This window comes from Manis javanica, chromosome 2, assembly GCF_040802235.1.
Source record: "Manis javanica isolate MJ-LG chromosome 2, MJ_LKY, whole genome shotgun sequence".
Classification (NCBI taxonomy): Eukaryota; Metazoa; Chordata; class Mammalia; order Pholidota; family Manidae; genus Manis; species Manis javanica.
The window spans coordinates 51,218,042-51,240,952 of NC_133157.1; the positions used below are offsets into that span (position 1 = coordinate 51,218,042).

The following is a 22,911-nucleotide window of genomic DNA, read 5'->3' on the forward strand; positions in this document are numbered from 1 at the left end:
TCAGATACATAAAGTCACATCAGGCTTTGTAAACCACGACATCCCTTTGGATGCTTGGGCACAAATCCTATCTTTTTTTGCACAAGCAAAGCACTCAGTGAGTAAAAGTTTTGCTTGTCTAAGAAGTGCGGATTCCAGTTGTTAAAACAGAGGGACTGTATGTTATTATTACAGAGCTTGATTTTTTTTTTTTGTATTTATTGTGTGGTATTTTTTGTTTGTTTGTTTTGTTGTTGTATTTTTTTGTCCCTTTTGGGGTTTTTTTCTGTTAAGTGTGACTTTTTTTAAGGGTGGGTGAGATTTACTTATAAAAGCAATTTGTTTTTCAGCTTTCATTTTAAAGAATTAGATTTTAAAAGTTGAATTATTGGATGAAAACATTTTCAGCTCTTAAATGTAGCAGCTTCTGAAAATAAATGTAATTTACTATTGTAGTTAGCTGAGATCCCAAATTATTTGATGAAAGGGGATTTATATTAAAGACAGTGTGTATTTTTTAATTGCCGATCTATTAGGCTAAAATTTTTCTGCCGCAAACTTCATGTGCAGGAACATGAGGGGGAAGATTTCATTATGTTTTGAAGTTAAACCTGAATTATCTAGACCATTTACTTTTTTACAAATGTACCCTTTCTATACCCCTTAAGTGTTTGCTATAGAAGAAAAGGGGGCTTTTGGGGTTACGTTTTTAGGTAAATTCAAATTACTCAGTTTTAGATGAGCAGAAAGTTTCCTTTCTTTTATCCTATTTAATGTGTATTCTACAATCTCTGCTGTGAGATTCCCTGCAGCAGCTGCTGCTGCACAGTAAAGCTAAGAGAACAGTCACTGAGAAAAAGGTGCATGGGTTTGCATTCATCCCGCCATTGAAGAAATTTGCTCTTATAAAAATTATGTTAATTAAAAGCTCCCCTTATTGCACTCCCTACCACCACTTATTCCCAAATCCTGATATAGGGAAATGTTTGCTTTTATAGTGGTATAATTAGCAGTGAATGTGCTTATTTGAAGCCTAGTGAAAGCTGAATCAATTTTAAAATGCTCTCCTTTTTCTCACCCCTCCCCACTCCCTGTATACCTACCCCCCTTCCCTCTTGTTTTCCTAGACACAGTGCCAACATAAATCTGCACCGTAAACTGTTGACCAAAGAACTTGATGACATAGGCCTGGACTCCTCGCAGCCCTCCCTTAGCAAGGACCTCCGGGATGAATTTTTGATGAAGATCTATGGTGCCCAGCACCCCATGGGGCTCGACGTCAGGGAAGACGCCTCCTCTCCTGCAGGGACAGAAGACTCCCACCTGAATGGGTATGGGAGAGGCATGGTGGAGGACTACATGGTCCTTGACCTGAGCACCACCTCTAGCCTCCAGTCCAGCAGCAGCATCCATTCCTCCCGGGAATCCGACGCAGGCAGCGATGAGGGGATTCTTCTCGACGACATTGATGGGGCGAGTGACAGTGGAGAGTCGGCACACAAGGCCGAGGCTCCTGTCCTCCCTGGAGGCCTAGGGGCTGATGTTTCAGGAGCCCTGATGTTCAACAGCTTGTCTGGGAGCCATGGTGGGATCATGTGCAACATTTGCCACAAAATGTACAGCAACAAGGGGACCCTGAGAGTGCACTACAAAACTGTGCATTTGCGAGAAATGCACAAGTGCAAAGTCCCCGGTTGCAACATGATGTTCTCCTCTGTGCGAAGCCGAAATCGGCACAGTCAGAACCCTAATCTCCACAAAAACATGCCCTTCACTTCAGTAGATTAGTCTCAGAATGGACGCCACAAATGCCAGCTCTCACCAGATGGCCTACATATTTGAACTGCCATAGTCAGTGTGTGCTTGTGTACCTGGAGGTGTGTGTGTGTGCGTGCGTGCGTGTGTGTATACATGTATGCCCCTGGGTCTACGTATATATACACACACATGCACATTTTCTTTTCTTTAGATATAAAAAGATAAACACTAGGTGCTTTTGAAGTTGTTTTTTTTCCTTTATAGTTTTGGGAAAGGGGTGGGATCTTTAGTTTGGAGGTAAAAACAAAATACCCTTTAAACACACATACACACACATACATAAAGTATGCAACTAGCCCAAATTTTGACAGAAAAATAATTCTTGGTCCACTCCAAAGAGACAATTTGTTGCACCCATGACTGTTGCCTGCAAAAAAAAAATAATAAAAGGGAAAAAAAAGAGAGAAAAGAAAAAAGGAACTTCTTATAGTTGTCTTTTGTGAACTTTAAAGGTTTTGAGAGAGTCTTCAATTAAAGCATGGCAGATTCACCTGTAAATATTTAGCCTTGAGAGGCCAATGATGTAAAACAGTTGTATTGATGGTTGTTTAACTCTTGTTTAATTTTTACAGTTACATCCAGCTGTTAGATATGCAGGAAAAAATTAGTTTGCTGGCTAGCTCTGTTCATTTATGTTAGCATTAATGCACATTTTTTTTAAAAACATGGTCTTGTTTTTACTACCTGCTAGATATAGTGATAAAGAGGTGCTGGCATGCTTTACAGCACAGATCTGATTTTTTAAATGTCCTGTACTAGTACATAAATCCAGTCATGCACTTTTTTTCATACACTACAAGGGGATGTGTAATATCCATGCTTCTTTTTTATCCTTAAACTATTGCCATACTTCTGTAAGGGTCTTTTTTAAAAAAATTCACTTGTATAAAATGGTCTGGTCAGTATAGGGCGCAAATGCCAAACAAAAGTATTAGTGTTAACACAAAACTGCCAACTTTGCACAAGTTTCCAGAAAAGAAAATACAATTAGTCACTCAACATAACCACAGGCCAATTTGTCGGCCACCAGAAAACCGCTTAAAAAAAAAAACACTTGGTGATTCTTTCAAGTGCCGAATGTTATTAGAATCAACATTGCATCCTCCTTGCTTATATGTTAAGCTACATAAAAGGAAAACAAAATTATGTGGTGTGAAACAGTCAAGGTATTTATGCTATAGAGGCAGGATAATATTTCAGGATACAAAAAGCCCAAATTCTTCAGCTTTGGGACAAAGCTGAGTACAGTAAACGTGTTGACCATTCATTTCCAAGGACCTAACCCAGACTTTAAAAAGGAAGAAAAGGTCTGAACTGGGTTGGTCTGTTGTGCGGCTGTCTGATTTGTGGCAAGTTCTGCAGAAGTTCTATGATTCAGGCCTTTCCGATAGACAAAATCAAAGGGCATTTAACAGCAGCAGGACTTGGAAGCTCTGAAGACATATGCTGAACTTTAATTGAGCTATAGTCTGTTCTGAAAAGCCAGAAGAAGGGGGGTTGAAAATAGGATCTCTCACTCTGCGGTGTTTTGTGTTTCCCCACACAGTTTGTCAGAGAGAAAGTAAAGTAAGCCTGAAACCAAGCAATTGAGAGTGAGAAAGGGTGGGGGGTAGACGATGCTCCAAACCTTTTTTGTTTTGTTTTGTTTCCGATGTTTACACATGTTGCCTGAGCTGGTTAACCACATCGGCAGCCTCAGCTACCACAACATACTGACTAAATGATGATATTTACTCAAGTTCAGTCTGCAGCCAAAACTATTAGGCTGTGCGTCGCAGACTGTGTTTTGTTGTCCTTTTTTTTTTCTTTTTCTTTTTTTTTTTTAAGTAGAGTGGAAAAAAAGATAAACAAGGAATACTTTGTCAAACAGTACACAAGAATTTAAAGAGCATGTATTTCTTTTCTGTAGTTAATGGCCTCAAACATTTCTCTCAGCAGTCTGAAAGTTAGAAATGCCCCCTGTGTTTTAACCTTTCATGTCATTTCCATTTCTCATGATGTTTTGTAATTATTTTTTCTGTGTTCACATCAGCATTCACTTCCGTTAAATTTGCCAAAGGAAACTGTTAATATGTTTCTGTTGTTATTATTCCTGTAGGATTTATTGTACCTCACAGTATTTATTGTTTCCAAAAGTAAGCATCAGTAAGTTGAGGATTCAGTATTTTTATTTGTGAAAATATCAGAAACAATAGATTCTTAAAGATAAGCTAGATGTGTCTAGGAGCTTTACCATTTCATCTCCTTCAGAAGATGCTATGGGGTTCATTTAATTCCTTGTTCTACAGTGAGGAAAGACCAAAAGTATTTGCAGTACAAAAGAAACCATATCAAACACTATGTCTGTTAAATGACAAATGTTTACGGTAAAAAGCTGAGGAATTAGTAATAACCATTTTTGTTTTCTTGTTACCTTTGAATTCCCCAAAGTCTTAATTGCTTTATTTTGGTGTTGTTAAGTGGAATAGACAAAGATGTTTTCTTTGTTTTATACCATATAAGACTCTGTACAGTATGTTTGTGAAAGATTGAACTAGAATAATGAAAGTTTGTTTGCAAACATTTTGGTCCTCTTAGCGTTCTCTGTGTTTGCGCTGTTGCCCTCTTAACCAATTCAATGCAAAGAGGGTGGGAAACATATTTTTAGTAGCCCAATAAGAATATAGAAACACTAGCTTTTGGAGTGTGGGTAGACTGAATAACACCTAGTTTTATGAAAGTAACACATTTTTATTTCAGCAAGTTTTTAACATTACACTCTTAGTTGAGATATTAGAACTCCTCTTGTACAGAATCAGTGTTTAGTTTGTTTAATTAACGTCAACTAAAAGGTCAAATAGCCTAAGTGAGTGAATTGCATAGCTGTCAGCAGGTCACAGCAGATGAACCAGGCTTACAACAAATGTTTGGTACTTGCAACAGACCAGGCTAATGTGGATAGCCAGTTCAAACAAGTCCAGAAGTAATGAGATTCTCAAGTAGAATTTTCCTTGCTTGGAAACCTGAACGTGTCCCACCTGCGTTTTGTCAGAGAAATGGCAATGAATCCCAGACAACGCACCCTCTGAAGTATCTCCCATATTTGTTACTACTGCTCAAGAGCCCCGATGGTATGGTGGTCGGCCTTCTAAATAGGTGAACGATGTTTTCCAATATAAAGCCTGTTCTCTTAAAAGGGACAGGTTGTGGATGGAAGTGGTACATACGATGTAAAATCATGAAATGTACAATGCTTCTGTCCCAAAGTGGTGCTTGTTCTTGGGTGTGTGTCTGCGTGCAGTGTTTTGATCTAACTATAAATCTAGTTAAGATGGTGATCCCAAGGCTTACTTGCAAACAGGAAGGATAAAGAGATCATCATTTTAATCATTGAACCCTTCACCTTTGCCCATTTCTACTCATTTATTCTTTTCATAGGAGCTTCCTATTGTGAAACGTTTCTCTCTAGCTGCATCCATTCCATGCTGGCTGAAAATTAGTAGTGTTGTAGGTTTCCCAACTAGCTTTTACCCACTGATTTTAACCAGTTTTGTCACAGGTACAAAATTAGGCAGTTGTATTAATGTGCTTTTTCATTAGCTGATCCCGGAACTTAACTGTTTTGATCATTTTTACCTATGTCTTTGTAAATATCAGAGAGGCATAGTCCACTTTAGGGAATATCTGCATGCTGTGGAGGGGACAACGGAGCAAGAGAAAGGATAGGCAATAAGTAACTTGGTTTTTAAAATGTGATAAAAAGCTTGGTCTTCTTTGTTCTGCTGTTAATTGTGTTGAAATAAGCCGCCCCAAGGTAGCACAGTCCAGATGTCTGTCCAGCTGCCCAGTTCAGCCTGATGCCTTTCAGGTTTTAAAAGTATTGATGTTTTCCTTCTCAATATGACAAACATCTTTTCTGAACATGTTTCTAGCCCTGGTACCACTGTCCTTGTAGTGTGGTTTCTTTGGTCATGCATTTCCAGGCCCTTCCAGGAAGAGGAGAAAGGCACTAAACTGGTTAACAGCCTTATTAGTGTATACATTTTTTTTTTCTTTAAAAAGTTTTGACTACATCAGGAGGGGACAGTTCCAGAGGCATTTTGCTCATTTTACTTGGGAGAAACCATGCACTAGGTTTCTACCAAATAAAAAATGATCTTTTGTTCCCCTTACCTATATTCATGCCCCAGATGTGCACCAAGCAAAAGAGAACCGGGGGGCCCTTGGTGACTGAAGCATAAAGAAGCCAGTAACCAGATCGAGATGGACGTGCTGCTGACTGCTAACAGTTGACCTGAGCAGCCCTAAACTTGTACTTGTTCTGTTACTGTTGGCTTAGATTGACTGACAGGATAAATAAAATTCAACTGTAATGAGACACCCTACATCTGCTATCATAAAGAAACAAATCATCCAGAAGAAACTTTCATCCTATGGACACACTCCTTTTCTTAAGAACTTCCTTTTAAAATTAACATTTCATTTTTTTAAAAGTCACTTATACTTCCCTAAATAACAGGATCTTGCTTTTTCCCTCTCATTCTGTTTCTTAAGGGAGGTGTCTAAATGACTAAGGAGGTCAATAAAAGGCAGGTGCCAGAAAGACTAGAGGGAATCACAGTCTTAACAAAAGCAAACTAAGGGATACTGAGTAGAGTGTTGGTGAGTTTGGGGTAACTAGAAGAGAAAATAGGGAATGCACTGAAAGTGCGTTTTCAAAAGAACCGTTGGTCTGGTGCAGTTGTGCCTGGCAGTGGGTGGGCATATCAGGCAAAGCACCCTGCAGAGCTCCCCCAAGCCGGCTCGGCCCTGGCCCCCAGTGGAGGCCAGGGGGAGATGCAGGGACAGCCGCATGGAGCGGCGAGGCTCCATGTGGGTGAGCAGAGCTGGCAAGGGGAGCTGGTGTTTTTTGGGTTTTTTTCCCCCTTTTTTTTGAGTGGGAAGTGATGCTGGCTGGCTTCCCTTCAGGAACAGAAGAAGTGATGGGTTACCTAGGCAGTGGAAAAGGCTGGTGGCCAACCGAGCTCTAACTGTGCCGAGTGGAATAGAAGTGAACGGCAGTCAGCGTGCGTCTGTGCTTTCTCCATCATTGCTTCTGCCTGGCCCTGTCTCCGTGATTATGATGCTACTTGCCTAAGTCCTCGATGGAAGTGTGAGCTCACTGACCTTCCCATGAAGCATGGAAGTTACTTTTCTGCTGTCATATCTATCCTCAAAGCTAAACCATGTGTGGTAATCTTTCTTGCTCATGTTATTAGTATTAAGGCCATAACTGCTAAGCCCCAGATTCATTTCCATCATGTCCTATAGATGGAGAGTTGCTCACCCTACATAGTAACTTCCAATTCACATTATGAAAATCCAGCTGTAAAACTGAGCAGTGAATCAATACGCCATCACTCTTGCCCAAAAACCATCCTTCCTGGGTCCCTCCATTCCATCATTTCCCCACATCTTGCATATGTTTATGGTCATTTGGCAAGAACTGGATATCAAATACTGTCTTTCTGGCAGTTGTTGAACAATTCAAATGCCTAATAACAGGGTCAGAAAAACTAGGGATTTTTACAAGTACATTACATTGAAACAGCATTATTTGTTCATTACAATGCTATGTATATTTTTGAAGCAACATACTATTGTCATAAAACTATCTTTATTCTCCTCTAAAGTGTTGTAAATTCATCTGACCTTTAGTGGCAAAGAAAAAAAATCTTTTTTTATATGGAGTATCAAGACAAGGCTCAGTTTGTAACAAATAGTGGACCATGACAAAAGAGGGAAGGGGAAAGCAGAGCTGAGCAGCGAGAAGCTTCAGTTCAATTTCACCTCATATCTTTCTAATAACTTCCTTGTCACTTTATTACCTTCCAGTAATGTGAATGCCACTGACAAGACTGTCACACTAACAGCAGACAACACCCTCTCCTCCTCAGCCCCAGCTCTCCTGGCTACTTATTGCCCTGGCCCTGAAGGGACACAAACTAATAGTGTGCTTTCCAGTTCAGCACTTGGCCATCACATATAAAAGGATGCGTAATTGCCTGTTTATCCCTTGTGAAGGGGAAATTGAGTACAAGGGCTCTGCTTTCCCACCGAGTTGCCTGATGTACACACACATTCACCATCAGTCTCTCTCTCTCCGTACCCACCCTGCCACTGTTCCCCCTCTCCTTCCCCTCCCAGCACACAACACAGCCACTCACCTACTAACCCAGGCCTTCTGTAAGCCCAGAGCTGCCTCCAGGCACCCTTTCCAGCTGTTAAGTGGACAGTAACAAGATGACTTCCTAAAGGGTCAGTAGAGAGACCCTGGCTGTAACAGCATTCTTTGTGTCTTTGGAAACTTAAGCACTGCAGTTCCAGGCCCATCCATTTTAACAGTACTGGGTGTGGCCCTAGAATCAGAGCAAAATTTCTCACAAGTCAGTGGCCTAAGCAGAATAGATCGCCCCATATTCTGTAAGGAAAGCATTAAAATATGTTTCCTCCCCTTCAAACAGCGCACGTTACGAATTGGTTGTGCATGGTGGTCAGAAAGGTGTGTGTGTTTTTAACCCTTGGCATCCAATTATTAGTCTAAATGTACACAGGTATCTCAAAATGACAACCTTCAAATCCACAGTGAGACATGACAGATTAACTTTCATTTTGTTAAACTGAACTGACAATCTGAAAGAAAAGAAGGCCTGAGGCTTTTTACTTTAATCACTAAAACAGGGACTATCCTATATGTAAAAGATCCATTCTCCACTTTGGGAGAATTTGACTAAGTACAAATACAGTAAGCTTTACAAAATCAAGTGATAAGGGGACAAAAGGTACAAAGGATGAAAACATGAAAACGTTATATTCCAAGATACCTTGAGCCCAAATAACATGTAGGTATTGGCTGCTATGTTTATATATTGAATTATTTAAATAATGGTTGAAAAGTGACTGGCTAGTGACTAAATGAAGTGCAGGGTCTGTTTGTACATGTTACTTAGGAAACTTCCAACCTCCGACGGCAGATCTGACAGGTGTTACCCCTGCTATGAACAGTCACATTTCAAAATACTCATCAACCAAATCATACATGCAAATGTCATTTTTGATGTGAACTTTGAGAAAGAAAAGCAGCAGTTTTAGAGATAGACAATTTATCAGGTCTATGTTGACAAACCTGTGCTAAGAAATTTCATTAAGCAGTCTGAAGACTGGAAAGAACAACACTTAGAGCAAAAGGATTCTTGGGGTCAGAGAAAAAGCAGTTGGTTTTTAAAAAAAGCCTTAGGTTTTATAAGTTCCCCCAGTACATATATATTATAATCATTTATCAAACATCTTAGGATCTCCTTTAAAACTGTTGCCAAAATTGCACAGATTCTGCTAATTAACATTACGTTTTCCCTCCTTGAAATAACAGGGATGTTTAAGGACATTTCTAATTTTCTTAATGCTTTTTTAAACTTCATTTTTTTAAAAAAGAAGAATCTTTCGAAGGGAAGGAAGAGCAGAAAACAGTATTTTAACAAAAAAGGAGAGAAGTAGATAGTATTAAAATATATTTCTTGATGACAGAGAGTATCTAAGTGTTATTCTGAGACTTTATAAGGCTTTGTGTTGCCAAATGTGATGTCAAAATAATGCACAATGAAGATGGCAAATCTATCCATTATTAACCGGCTCTGCCCACTTCTGTTCTGGAATGCAAGGACTGAGAGGTGGCTCTGGGGAGCCCCTGGGTGTGTGAGAGTTCTGCTCACCTGGTCCTGCACATGTTTTCCAAACGAGGGGAAGAACACCCCAGCCCTCCCGGTGGTGGCCCTGCAAGGTGACTGGCCCTGGCCCAGGGTCAGCAGGAGCCCTGCTGCCTGCCTTTTGGGCCGGAGACCAGCAGCCTGCCCCACCTGTGAATCTGGGCCGTGAAAGCATTGGTTCATGAGGTGTGATGCTCCTGTACTTCCAGACAATGTGCTGAGTCAATAGGTTCACTTGAGATGTATAAACCAAGGTTGATTGTTTATCTTTTTTCATCTAATACTCAATTTGGAGCGTTTTTGCATGTCTTTGTACAGAGTAATGCATTGCTCTCATTGCCTATCTTAATCTCCCCGACTTCTCCATTATCTTTCCACTCCTGCTCTTTACTCTTCTGATCTCACCTGCCCCCCGCCCCTTAAAAAAATGTATTTTCCGAAGTGGAAGATAGAACACTCCTCCCTCCTTCATCCTGATTCTGATCACTTTGGAAACATTTCTGTGTTCTACCCTGACCAGGGTTTACATAAGGTGAATTAAGTGAATGAGATGTTCCAGTATTATATATTAACCTGATCCAACTATCTAAGATTTATAACATATGACACACTCACTTGCCTGTGCAAACTTTGGTTCCGCTGCCTTGCAGAGAAATCTTACCATTTCCCTACCAGTGTCAGTATGAAAAGTGCAGGATCGCTAAATCTGAGTACATGAGGGAGGCTGAGAAACCAGGAGAAGACATTGGTCTGAAGCCACCTGGGCCTTCCTTCAAAGGTGGAGGTAAGCTGGAGCTCTGGGGGAGAAAGCTCTCTGTTCTCCATGCCTGATCACAGACTAGTCCTTTTAGAACTAGCGAGATCCCTCCCGTAGCTGGGAGAGCACATAATTTTCTTATCCACCCCAAACCACTGGTGTGTCTTAGTATCAAAAACATTTGACTCAACCTGCATATTTGACAGCAAAAGTGGCCAAAGGGAAATGAAATATCTTGAGGAAAAGGAATTTTTCACCAAGATATGTCCTCTCCCTGCCCCCAAGTTTAGGGGTTTATGCTTTTTGTCATTTAGTTTGTTTCCATCTGCATCAAACCAGTCTCCTCCACCGAGCCAGTCACAGAACCAAAGTCTGTACTACAAACGGGAGCTGCACCAAGGGACAGGGACAGCTTGCATCATCCTGAGCTAATAATCGTGATGTTGGTGGCTTCATAAATACTGTATGTACCTTGAACAAGGGTTTGGGTTTTGTTTTGTTTTGTTTTGTTTTGCCTTCTGGTTTGTTTTTACTAGTAGCCTAAGGGAATTAACATGTTTTATTTGCTATTTCCTTTTGTTGTATTTTCTGTACTATAACTGTCTACAATATGTCTTTTGCATAAAATGCGTAAGGGTTTGGGGGATGTAAATGGAATTTTATTCATATTTTGTCCAAATACCTCTTGTAATTTGTATCAAAATTCTTGTACAATTTTTATATTAAAGATTTATCAGTCACTGATCTCTTCCTGCTTTCTTGATTTGAAGAAACCTCAGCAAACTCCGAGACCTTTACAAAATACACCTAGTAGCACTTTAGCTCACATTGTCACTCATCCTGTTTAAAAGCACACTGGCTGGATAACTCAGAGTCGAGCTGCTGTTTAGACTGAATCCGGATCTTATTTAACACACTTCTTAGGAAGATCAAACTTCTCTCAGACAGCACAGCTGAGACAGAGCTACAAAGATCCTAGCCGGTCCCGATGGGGAACCCAGCAAACCATGACCTGAGTCTTTCCTCACCAAAGCTGGCCCTTTGGGGATTACTTTTCTGTGTCTCTCCAGAATTCCTTTTCCCCAAAGCCCTTTGCCCAAGCTCTTTTGAGGAAAAGAAGACCTCAGGTACCTTCCCAACTTAGCTTTCTACAAATATATTTTCTGCCTCCCCGCCCTCTGAAATTTGTGGACAGCAGCCAACAGGATGATGACTATACATTTTTTCAGTCTAAATGCTTGTGTTTCTCTGTATATTCCCTTAGCAGTGGTTTTCTGCAGATTGTGCTTGTTACAATCTAGACATAAAACTAGCAGATGGAAAGATATCATAGCCAGTGACATTTCCCCTTGTCGTACTGCTTGAGGGACAATGAGAAGAAGCATATAAAGAATGCTTTTGACTTGCACTGTTTGATAGTGCCTCCCCACCTTACACCAATCGCAGCCAAAAATTAAGCTAACCAAAACTGTAACTTTCACTGGAGTCTCCAATTTAGTATTTTCTCTCTTCCACCCCTCAATTAGCCTCCCTGGCTTGTCCCACCAATACTACTAATTTCCCTCAGCCTGTCACCAGGGGAATGAGCTCCCACACGCTCCACCAGCCCCCTGACCCTCGGATCTCTGGCCCGCAAGGGGCTGGATAGACTGCATGCCCATCTGGCTGTTGTCAGGCCCACAGTGAAGAGCTGGGGCCACCCGGTTTTAGAGACCACTGACTGAGCATCCCTCCTGAGGCAGCAGGGGGGCCAGCCATGAGCCATCATGGGGTCTCCCTCCCGGGATTTCCTTTGAGCACCCATATGTGGGTTTTGGGGTGAGGGTGAAGAAATGAAAGGTTAAACAACTTTGGAGAAGCCAACCTCCATTGAGGCACATGTGGTTATTAAATGTCACGGATATGTTAACGCACTCCTGCAGGGAATCCAAGCATAATTATGATCTTTTCATCTGTCATAACACGTCTGTAATTGGCAAGAATTCTCCTTCAAACAGCTCCTTCTTCTTAAAAAAAAAAAAGTTGCTTTAAATGTTATTAAATGGTGGAAGCACTCCTGTTTAGCAAAGAGGCGCCCACGAAGACAGCTCTGGCACAAGGCTCAGCCCCGCCGGGGCCGCGGCCAGTTGCTGTCTGAAGCCCACTGGAAGGCTTGCTGGCTGCTGGTTTGCCCTGTATCAGTTGACAACATGACACTAGATTAAGTGTCACTAATTTAATAAAGCTCTCTGAGAATAAAGCTGATCTATCAATGAAAACGGGAGAGAATCTTGCTGGGGGCTCGGGAGGGGTGGCTAAGAATATTGGATTGCCTGAAGTAACACTGGGGGAGAACCTATCGATCCTCAGAAGACGCAGTTATTTTTAGTCACCTGACTCTCGAGCACCCAATCATTACCCATATTCATCAGAGACATATAATGAACAGAGGTATTGATTGACAGGGCTAGCTGAAGAGATTTCCCAACAGTGCTAGTTCACATTGATAGGTCTCCAATGGGAATAGAGGCCACGCAGCCCTGGAACATAACTTACTGTTCTAGGTCCTTACGTTGATTTTATGTTGTGGTGGGGGGAGAGAGGAGGGATAGCCATACACACAGAGGAGCTCCCTTGACCTTTCTCTACAACCTTCCTCACTAAGAAAGAAGAAAACCGACAGTCAACAAGTATACAACCCTGCTCTACAGGTTCTGCTTCTCTCCAGGCTGGCCAGCCTACCTCCTCTTGGACTGCTGGGTGTATTACCTTGATTTATAGAAATTTGCTCAAATCTGGGACATGCCAGTCAGACCTCAGAGCCATCAGGCATATGAAGCCTTTCCTCCCCTAAAGATCAACATATGGCTTAGAGAAATTATCATGTTCGACTAATTGCACCAAGTTGGCATGGTAGGAACATAATGAGTCGGGTTTCAGCATGCTGACCCCAAACCCAGTGATGCCAGCGCATAGTAACTTTCCAAGCATTTTGCCGCATGGCAGGAATCCTCATTGAGCTGCTGTTCACAAAAGGCGCTTGGTTAGATCTCTAGCGTGTGCCCTGAACCTGTGCTGCTGTGTTCCATCGTCTGCAGTAGTTCACTGTGCTGTTCCCACGAGCATTCGTCCTTCCAGAGAACTAGTGGTGACCCAAATGCCATCACCATCAGAAGCCATGTGCTGCCTGATGGGTGACATGCTGCTTAATATGCTGATCTGTAACTAGAAACCATTCCACCCCGGGGAGAAAAAAAGCAAAGGATTAAGACAAGGACAGCTGTAAAAAATAAGGCTCCAATGCATCATTAGAAACCAGAACTTCACATATAAAATATAACTGTCTGTCATCCACACTTGGTATTAGCAACACTTGACTTGTATATGAATAAACTGCTGTAGGAACTCTAAGTCACCCCTTAACCACTGACGCTAGAGAGGAGACTCTCTACTTTAGACTCTCCTCATCTGAGCCTGGGATCTTAATGATGCTTCATTTAATTTGCCTCGGATCATCCTCACTAACCTGCGTCACTTGACTTACCTTGGTCAGCAGACTTTTTCTTCTGCAGGAGCTGCCTCTCCTTCGGCTTTGAGGCTTTTACACACGCCACCTTCAGCCTTTTCTTTGCCCTTCTTTCTCTCATCATAAGGTTCAGTTCAGTTTCTGTTTTCTTGGCTGATACCATTAAAAAAAAAAAAGTTCAATATATTTTGATCCTCTGAGGTTAGACTGTACCTTGACTTCATTCCAAATGTAAGAGCTTATAGGGGGAAAAAAAATCAAAGTCTTCAATAATTTTAAACCAGAGTTCTGTGCATCGTGTAGCAACTTTAAGTTTTTGGAATGCTCCGAAAAATGGTCAGGAGCTATTGAATTTGGAGGTTATCTGGGTTTGGGGCATGTGCCATGTGAGGTGATTTTAAATTATTAGGCCTCTTCCAGGTTTTTAGAGAGATTCGTTTTTATAAATATAAATGCTATTAACAATTCAAAGCACTCCCGTAATTCCCCATCTTTGCTCTTCCCTGTGATCTCGATTTCAATTTTTCTAATTTTTTTAAGTGAAGAATTTCCTTCCAAAGTTTCATAAAGTCATTTGCAGACTAAAAACAAGACACTTATTTGATTATTTTCAGATGTTGTATCAATTGGTCTGCAGCAGAAAGTAATCTTGCAAGATGTTGTACTTTATGCTCTCCATTCTTTCCAAAACCACAAACCTGTGTTTGAAAATACAATTCTTGAAGCCCTGAGCCTCACCCACAGAGCTCATGTGTGACGATGTTTCAGCCTCACATGAAGGCTACCTTTCCAAGGAGGAAACAAAGCCCACTCACTTTTCATACATCTATGTGAACAGAGCTGGGGGGTAAGCCGGGACAGTGGTGAAATCCAGGAAGCTGCATCTCAGGTGGGAACGGTGTTCTACACTAAACTACACCTTGAAGATGGGCTGATTCTGGAGCCCTCCTAGCTTGTAGTACTTAGTAGGTGACTAGTGCACATTAACAGAATAAATGGGTGTGAGGCTAAGGAATGGGTGTGGGTGGGTGGATGGAGCCCTTTGTTAAATGCAGAAGTCCGAGTTGGCCTCAGGAGGAGGTGGCAGACATGTCTGGAGAGAAGGCCTGGATCAGCTCTTTCAGGGCTCTGAAAAGCAAATAGTAAACAAAGCTTTGAGAAAGAAAGTACCACCAAAATGGGCTTACTTTGCCATTTGTTTACCTGCAGGATGTCCTGGCTGGCCTGAACTTACTGAAATCCAAAACCCATGAGTGGGCCTCAGGGCTAGACAGAGGTCTCCAGGGCCTTCTAGTCAAGGAGGGGGGAAGAAAACAGCAAATGCTTGGCAAGAGTGGGAGAAATTCCCTAATCTTTCTTCTCCTGCATTTTCTCAGGCCTGTCTCAAACCCAACCAATCTGTGGCTAGAGGAGCAGCAGCTGCAATGGGACGCAGGAGCCCATACGCTGTGGACAGGAAGCCATCCAACCCGCTGGGAGGAGCTGCTGTCCTGAGGGTGAGGAAACCTCTTTGCCTTTTGCATCCATCTCTCCTTCCACTGCTTGGTCCTGGAGGTGAACTGTAGAGCCCAGGATTTCTGGCCAGAGACTGAAGAGGTGATGCTGGGAAGTTCCAGAGAGGATATGGAGAAGGAGGTCCCTGGGAAAATGATGAATTCCTGACTTACCCCTGAAGTGCGTGTGCATGAATTTGACCTTACACAGCATAGACTAGGTACTGGGTGGTGCACACGTTGGACTAATCCAAATAGTGCTTCAAGGGTTTTGAAAACTAACTGACATGGGAACAAAGACCCACACAGAAGGCTGGTTGGAACTTGCAGCCCGTACTCACTTAGGTTGAATGCCCGTTAAAGGTATATTGCATTCTCCATAGGATTTAAACAAGATCCAGAATCTCATAACATGCATGGTAGGCAGACCTTTTGTTGTTTTATGGTAAAGTATACAAAACAAAAATGTACCATTTTGATCATTTTTAAGTGTACAGTTCTGTGATATTAAGTACACTCACATTATCGTGCAACCATCACCACCATCCATCTCCAGAACTTTTCATCTTCCTCAATGGAAATTCTGTCCCCACTATACATTAATTCTCCACACCCCACTTTCACTGCATTCTACTTTTCTACTTTGTCTCTATGAACAACACTACTTAGGTAACTCATCTAAGCAGAATCATATAATATTTGTCCTCTTCTGACTGGCTTATTTCCCACAGTCACACAGCACAGTGTTCTCAAGGTTCATCCATGTTGCAGCATGTGTCAGAATTTCCTTCCTTTTTAAGACTGAATAAGATTCTATTGCGTATTTGTGTGTGTATGGCACATTTTGTATATCCATTTATCTGTGGATGGGCACTTGGGTTCCTTCCACCAGAAGGCAATAGGCAGACTTCTAAATGGTCCCCAATGATCCTTATGTACCAGTTTTCATGTCCTGGTGCATACCATGTCCTTGAGTGTGACATGGACTTACTTTCAACAAACTATAGCAAAAGAGGTAAGATATGGTCAGGATACAATCCCAACTTTTTCACCCTATGAAGAACCATGAAAATCTTTCACATGGGAGAAGACAATCAATAGATACCATTATCAAGATGATAAAGTCTTGTAACCCAAAAATGACCAAAGAACAAGCATTATTTAAATGCTCCAGCAATAAGGGAAAATATTCCTGAAAGGAATGGAAAGCTAGAAGGTGTCATGTAGGAAACAGAGGATATAAAAAACCAAATGGTACTTTTAGGACTGAAAAATAACTTAAAATGAAAAATTCACTGGACCAGTTCAACAGCAGAATGAGGATGATAGAGAAAAGTTGGTGAACTTGAAGACAGGTCAACAGAAATTACCCAATCTGAACAACAGAAAGAAAGAAATTAAACAGAGCCTCAGGGATCTGTGGGATTAACAGAACATCTAATGTGTGTTACTGGAGGCCCAGAACTAGAGGAGAAAGAGTTCTGTGCAGAAAACGTATTTGAAAAACTAATGGCTAAAAATTTCCTACATTTGACAAAAGACACAAACCTATAGATTCAAGAGGTTCAGTAAAACAAACAGGATAAAACCAAAGAAATGCACACACCCAGGCACAGAGGATCAACTTGTTGGGTTCTACAGATAAGGAAGAAAAATCTCTAAAAGAAAATCCCTGAGAAAAATGATGCATTATGTAGAGAACAATTGGAGTAGCTGTGTTTTTTCATCAGAAGCCAAGAAAGCCAAAGGAAGTGGAACTGTGGTAAAAGTGCTGAAAGAAAGGAACTGCCAGCTCCAAGTTCTAAAACAGGAGTTTTATTCTTAAGGAATAAATATTCTTTTTTCCTAGGAAAAATATTCTTAAGGAATGAAGTAAATTAAAGACATTCTCAGATGAAGGAATTCTCTTTTTGTCCCCAGCATACATGTTCCAAGAGCAGCTAAAGGAAATTCTTTAGAAAGAAGGGAAATGATACCAAGAAGAAAGTTGGAACCTTGAGAAATGATAAGTGACTACATGGGCAAATATAACACATTATTTTTCTCCTGTTAATTTTTCGATGGTTTGAAAGCAACAAAACATAACATTGTCTGATGGTGTTTTCAATGTATGCAGATGACAGACGTAAGACAACTGTGCAGGAGGTTACACCCTGTATGATTCTATTCATATGGAATTCTCCAGAAGGTAAAAAGGCGGCGGCCAACACATAATTGGTTGCTAGGGTTTGGGTTGGGGGTGGGGTATGGCGACCAAGGGAGACCAGAAGGGAGGCCCTGTCGAACTGGGCTTCGGTCCCTGAGAAAGAGGCGCCACTCCTGGAACCTCAGGAGCGCAGGCTGCCGCCCACGGAGCTGAGGCTCAGTAGGGCCTCTTCTCTCGGGAGCCTGAGGGAGGGGCCGGAAGCCCCGGGATCCCCATCTCTGTGGAGACGGCATTGCCCCGCCACTGTGCTGCCTCTGAGATGGTTCCATAAAGCTGGTTCTGGGGAAGGGAAAAAGTCAGAGGTCAGAACCAACCTCCACTGCCTGGGGCGACTTTGACAGTAATAGCAGGGATGCAGGAAGGAGCAAGTCCTTTCTCTCTACCTCGTGCCTTCTAATCTCTCTGGAATTAATCACTTTTGGCAACAAGCCCCAGGGAGCCAATTGGCAAGAAGTGGTGTTGGCAGAGTTCTAGCCTCGGTGTCCCAGAGCAGAATCGAAAAAGGTCAGTTTAGAGCTGGAAGACAATTGTGTGCAAAGAAGTATACACTGACTGCGAAAGAGGTGTGGAAGCTCACATGAAGGGCGGAAGTCACCTCGGAGGGCTGCAGAGGCGGAGGGAAGGTGCACGGGAGAGCTGGGACTTGGGCTGAACTCTAAGGATGGCCCAGAGTGGACTAGGGACCCAGGGGCTGAGTCAGAGCGAACAGGGACGCTCAAGATGTGTGGGGGACAGATTAGAGGCAGGAAAGCAAGTGGGTTGTTTTTTTAAATAAATAAGTAAATCTCAGCATCACTTTGTGAAACTTGTTAACTGACAGAATGAGGAGTTTGGCATTTGTCACTTTAAAATGAAGGAAAGAGTGGAGATGTGAAGAACCTCCCCCTTAATGAATGACACCCTGTCTTTCGTGACCAACTCATGCTCCAGGATATGGAAGTTACAGCAGTAGAGCGTTTTAGGAATCTTGCTTCCTGTGTCTGAGGATTATCCAGGCCAATTATTTTTCGTGTGTGTGTGTGTGTGTGTGTGTGTGTGTGTGTGTTTATTTCTTATCATAAGAACACTTTTTCCAAACAGAATGTCAGGTGCAACCCCATGGCATGAAATAAACAGAAGCAGAGGCTCTGGGAGTGGCAGAGCGTCCCCCATTTGGTATCCTCCTTCCTGCCCTGCTGTGGACTTTGGAATCCTGTCATGAAAACTAGAACACAGTTTGCCAACCACTGACCTGAATGAAATCGCTGACATTCCAGATGAGGCTGCCGAGGTGCAGAAAGGTTCCCGACCACCCCGCACATTAGTGCTGGTCTATGACCAAAATGCACATCTTGTGACTCTGGTCCAGGACCATTTCTGTCAGAGCCTGAGTGGCCATGTAACGTATTATCTGAGCTAGGACATATTTTAGAGTATTTTAGAGTGAATGAGGTCACTAAAAATAACTGATAGGCATTAACAGATCTATGGGAATAGTAGCCTGGGACTGTCCTGAGCAAATTAGAACATCTGGTTACCTGATGAAACCTCGCTGCTTTTTTTCATACTTCCTCATATTACCCAGGGCCCCACCTGCTAACAGTCTTTCCCACATTAATTTATTTGATATCTAGTGCCTCTCAATCTAATGAGAACACAGAACCCTGGACTGAACGGATTCCCTTTAGGATTTACTATCTAACATCTTTTGGTGTGAATTGCCCGATACTTTCCCAGACTTTTATCTGTGTACGGGTAACAGGGCCCTGGCACAACAATCACCTGGTGATCAGAAATCAAATTGAGGAGATGTTTGGGTCAGCTGAAAGTATTAGTATATAAATCAGGTTCTTAATTGAAAGCAACAGAGAATGACTTTGACTTGTTTATATAGAAAAATTATATTGGTCACTACTGGATAGCTCGCGAAATTGCTAGGAAGACTGGATCACTAAGTCCAAGAAGCAGACAGGAAAGCGACAGGCTAAAATAATAGGCAAATACCGAGATCGTATCACAGAACTAGTCCAGCGAGGACCTGGGTGATGTTGCCGGTCCCGCGGACTGCAGCGGACACTGCTGCTCACTGTAAACCCAGAGTGCTGTGCTCTCTCCATTGCCCTGTTGCACAGCCTGCTTTCAGTTCAGTGAGTCCAAGTGGGTGAACCTGACTGGCCAGTCTCAGGTCGACCCTGGTAATGTCGTATTTTCTTTACAGTGGAAAGGAAGGTTCTGCCTACAATAACTATACTTTTGCCCCCAAATAGTTGCTGCCCCTCCCTGAGGGAAGGATTATACTTCCCTCTTTGACAGCAGACTTGATTTGTGTTGTTTGTTTTGGCCAGTGAAATATGAGCAGAAATGGTGTGGATCACTTCCAAGTAGAAGGCTTCAGAGCCAGCGTGTGCTTTGCTGTACTTTCCCTTGGGGCTGCTGCGGCAGCCTGGGTATAGGAAGTGAAGGGGATGTGGGGCAGAGCCACAGCCAGCCCATGACGGACATGCAGCATCAGCAGGAATTAACCTTCGTAAACCACTAAGATTGGGCAGGCGAGGACGGAGTGTCCTTTGTTACCAGGGCATTGCTTAACTTCATCTGACTGATGCACGCTCCCACCAAGATTCAAGATTCCCATGGTGGAGAATTCACAAACAAAGGAAAAAAAAAAAGACACTGACTTATAAAAATCATTTTCCATATACAATTCACCCAGGTAGATCGTTTCCAAAGAGTCATCTCCCTTCTTCAAGGTCTGCCTTGCCGCCCTCCTAAGCACTGCCCCCGGGTCCCCACAGCAGTACAAGGGTAGAAAGTTTGTGTGGGTAGAACCCTTGGGACCAAATCAGCAAACTCTTCACAATCTCTGTTGTGTGTATGTTAGAGAGATTATTTGTATTGATCTTACCTTTAAAAAAAAATCACTGAATGTTAAAATTGATCAGGGAAGACTTCCACTGGGAGAGAACAGGTTTTGAAAAACACTCAGGCCGATTTAGACAAAAAGGAGTTGTAAGGCAAGCGTGTGTATGTGTGTGTATCTGTGGATGTGGGTGTATGCATCACATTTGTTTATAGGTGGTTTTATTTCTAAAAATTAGATACATATTTTATTTTAATGAAAATGAGGAATCCATTGTTTTCTAGCTATATAATCAAGATGGTTGTGGCTTTTGCTATAGAATAATTTTTCTTCTCCTGAGGAATTAAGTTCAGCACAATTTCCTGGCATTCCCCCAAAGTTTTAAAGTTTATTCACTACTTTATTTCTATCTGTTTATGCCATTCCAGTCCTTAGGACTCAGTTCACAGATGGAAACAAAATCTTACCTTAAAAAGAAGGTCAGCCAACAAATTCCAAAGAGCATTTACCTTGCAGGCTTTTCAGAGGAGGCTGGGCAGGACTTGGTGGTGGTCCCGGTATCGGCTGACCCAAGGCACGGAGGTAATTTTTGGGTCCAGCCTCTTGTTACCTTAGGATGAGAGAAGTAGTTCATGTTCTAAGAAGTCATCTAAAACGAACTGTTTTTTCTTAAAAAAATTATTTCAGGATGGGATGTACCTATGGAATTCCACCCACCCCCTTTCCCTTACTCCCAAATCAAACTGTCAGTCTCGTCTCTCAATGAGCAGTCTTTGGAGAACCTACAGTGTGAACTGGGGTGTGCGCCACTTCATATCAAGGAAGAATTAAGACAACAGCTATCTATTTAAGGAGTGAAAAATATTACCTTAATCACTGGCATCAGAGCTCCTCTTAAGGATAGGAAAGTTCTTGTTTTGTAAATAATTTCCCAAGACTTTTCTTTGGTAAGAGAGTACAAAGGGCATCTTCCCTACAGAACAGACAGAAACAATGAAATGGATCAACTGCTCAGCATTAGAAGGTAAAAGGAGAGGAAGTGGTGGAAAGGGAGAGAGTACTGAGTAACTGACTGGAGATTGGTGGCCATTGAAAAATTCCAGGGACAAAGGTAGTCAAGGATGCCCACCACCAACCGGTACTAAGACCTAAGATATTGTTAGAATGGGTTTACCTTGAAATCTGTTTTGCCAGGAGCGCCTGTGTGAATAGCCCAGTAGGGAAAAGGGACAGCACCCTCCCAGTGGTGAGCTGATCCACAGAAAGAGCCAATGCAGTAGAGGCAGGGGCTTGAGTCAGAGGTTCCTCGTGAACAGAAGCTTCCCAAGACTCCCTAGAGACACTGAGAGGTAGGCTTGGACAACCACTCACCTATAAGGGGATCACATCATTTTCATTGAAATCTCAAAGGGGACAATGACCCACCTACCATCCTGGTTACAGGTCTGAGAAGTGGTACCTTCTTCCTTACTTGCTTCTGAACATGCTACTCACTAAACGATACATACCTAACACCCTCCTCCCAACCCTCCCCCTCTCCCTTACTCCTCTCTGCACTCAAAAAAATAGAATAAAATTGTGGCATATACAATGTCTTTGAACCATTGACTGAGATGGAAGGAGGGGAACCTTTCCAACAGCAGGGTAGCATTCTAAGTGGGTACTAGGAGGAGGACCAAAGTGCGGTGTTTGGTATTTTGATAACAGTATAAAATGAGGGACAACCTTCATTCCCATCATTAGAGGGGTGGTTAAATAAACCATGATCCATTCAGACAGTACAATGTGCTCTGCATCATTTCAAAATAATTTTGGTAGATTTGCATATACTGATATGGAAAGATGTCTAAGATCTGTAGTTAAGTTTAAAAAGCAAGGTGAATAGAAGTAGCTGCAATTTTTAAAGAAAAAAATCCCACAAAATATAATTGCATATTTGAAAATGTAAGGATATTCCCCCCTGAGTAAGGAAAGGACTGGATAAGGACCTGGAGATGAAACCTATTTTGTTTGAAAAATTTTAACCATGGGAATGTATTCATGAAGTATTTATATAGTTAGGACAAAAAAATTAAAGTACATAAACATTTAAAGGAGCAGTGGAAGGTCAGAGTTTCTGGAGGCCCTCAGAATCCACAAAACGAAGACAATTCTGCCAACATAAATCTAGATAAAAGAGCCCACCATTCAAAGGTGACCTGGCAGCACTGTCTTCCCTCACATCAGAAAGCCAGACACTGGCTGGGAAAAGTGAGTTCATCATATGTACGCTCAGCATATGACTTTTAACCTCCTGGGAAATCTAGAATGTTGGGCCTTAGCCCAGGTACAATCTGAGTGTCTGCCACAATCATACCCGCTTTCAGGTGTGTTGTGAAGAAGCAGTCACCTGTTTCCACTCTTTTATTTTTTAAGTATAGTTGATATACAATATTATATTGGTTTCAAGTATACAACATAGTGATTCTACATTATTAGAAGCTTACCCCTACTAGTGTAGTTACTACATGTCAACAAAGATGTTACAGAACTGCTGACTGTATTCTCTATGCTGTACTTTCATCCCCATGACTGATTTATACTATGATTGAGA

The 22,911-nt window shown here is 42.0% G+C and overlaps 1 protein-coding gene and 1 long non-coding RNA gene across 22 annotated transcripts in view; one reads left to right on the top strand and one right to left on the bottom strand.

Annotated features, from left to right (window-relative positions):
* Positions 1 to 13,779, top strand: part of BNC2 (basonuclin zinc finger protein 2) — a 429,408-nt gene extending 415,629 nt beyond the window's left edge. For 17 of the 18 annotated variants that reach the window (XM_073228467.1, XM_073228463.1, XM_073228464.1 and 14 more), the window contains one exon: positions 1,107 to 13,779. In XM_073228467.1, the coding sequence (XP_073084568.1) occupies positions 1,107 to 1,767 (661 nt within the window). In that variant the 3' untranslated portion in view covers positions 1,768 to 13,779. The remainder of the gene's footprint in view (positions 1 to 1,106) is intronic. The other variant, XM_073228474.1, reaches the window with a different exon arrangement.
* Positions 2,087 to 21,230, bottom strand: LOC108395581 (uncharacterized). 4 transcript variants are annotated; one of them, XR_005061391.1, is made up of 4 exons: positions 21,187 to 21,230; positions 20,828 to 20,928; positions 13,799 to 13,933; positions 2,087 to 2,164 (listed from the first exon to the last, which is right to left on the bottom strand). It is a non-coding gene; the product is annotated as an uncharacterized lncRNA (long non-coding RNA). The 4 variants fall into 4 exon arrangements; XR_005061389.1 differs by having other exon boundaries at positions 20,786 to 20,928; XR_012127700.1 differs by lacking the exon at positions 21,187 to 21,230 and adding an exon at positions 21,105 to 21,167.
* Between the last annotated feature and the right edge of the window lie 1,681 nt (positions 21,231 to 22,911).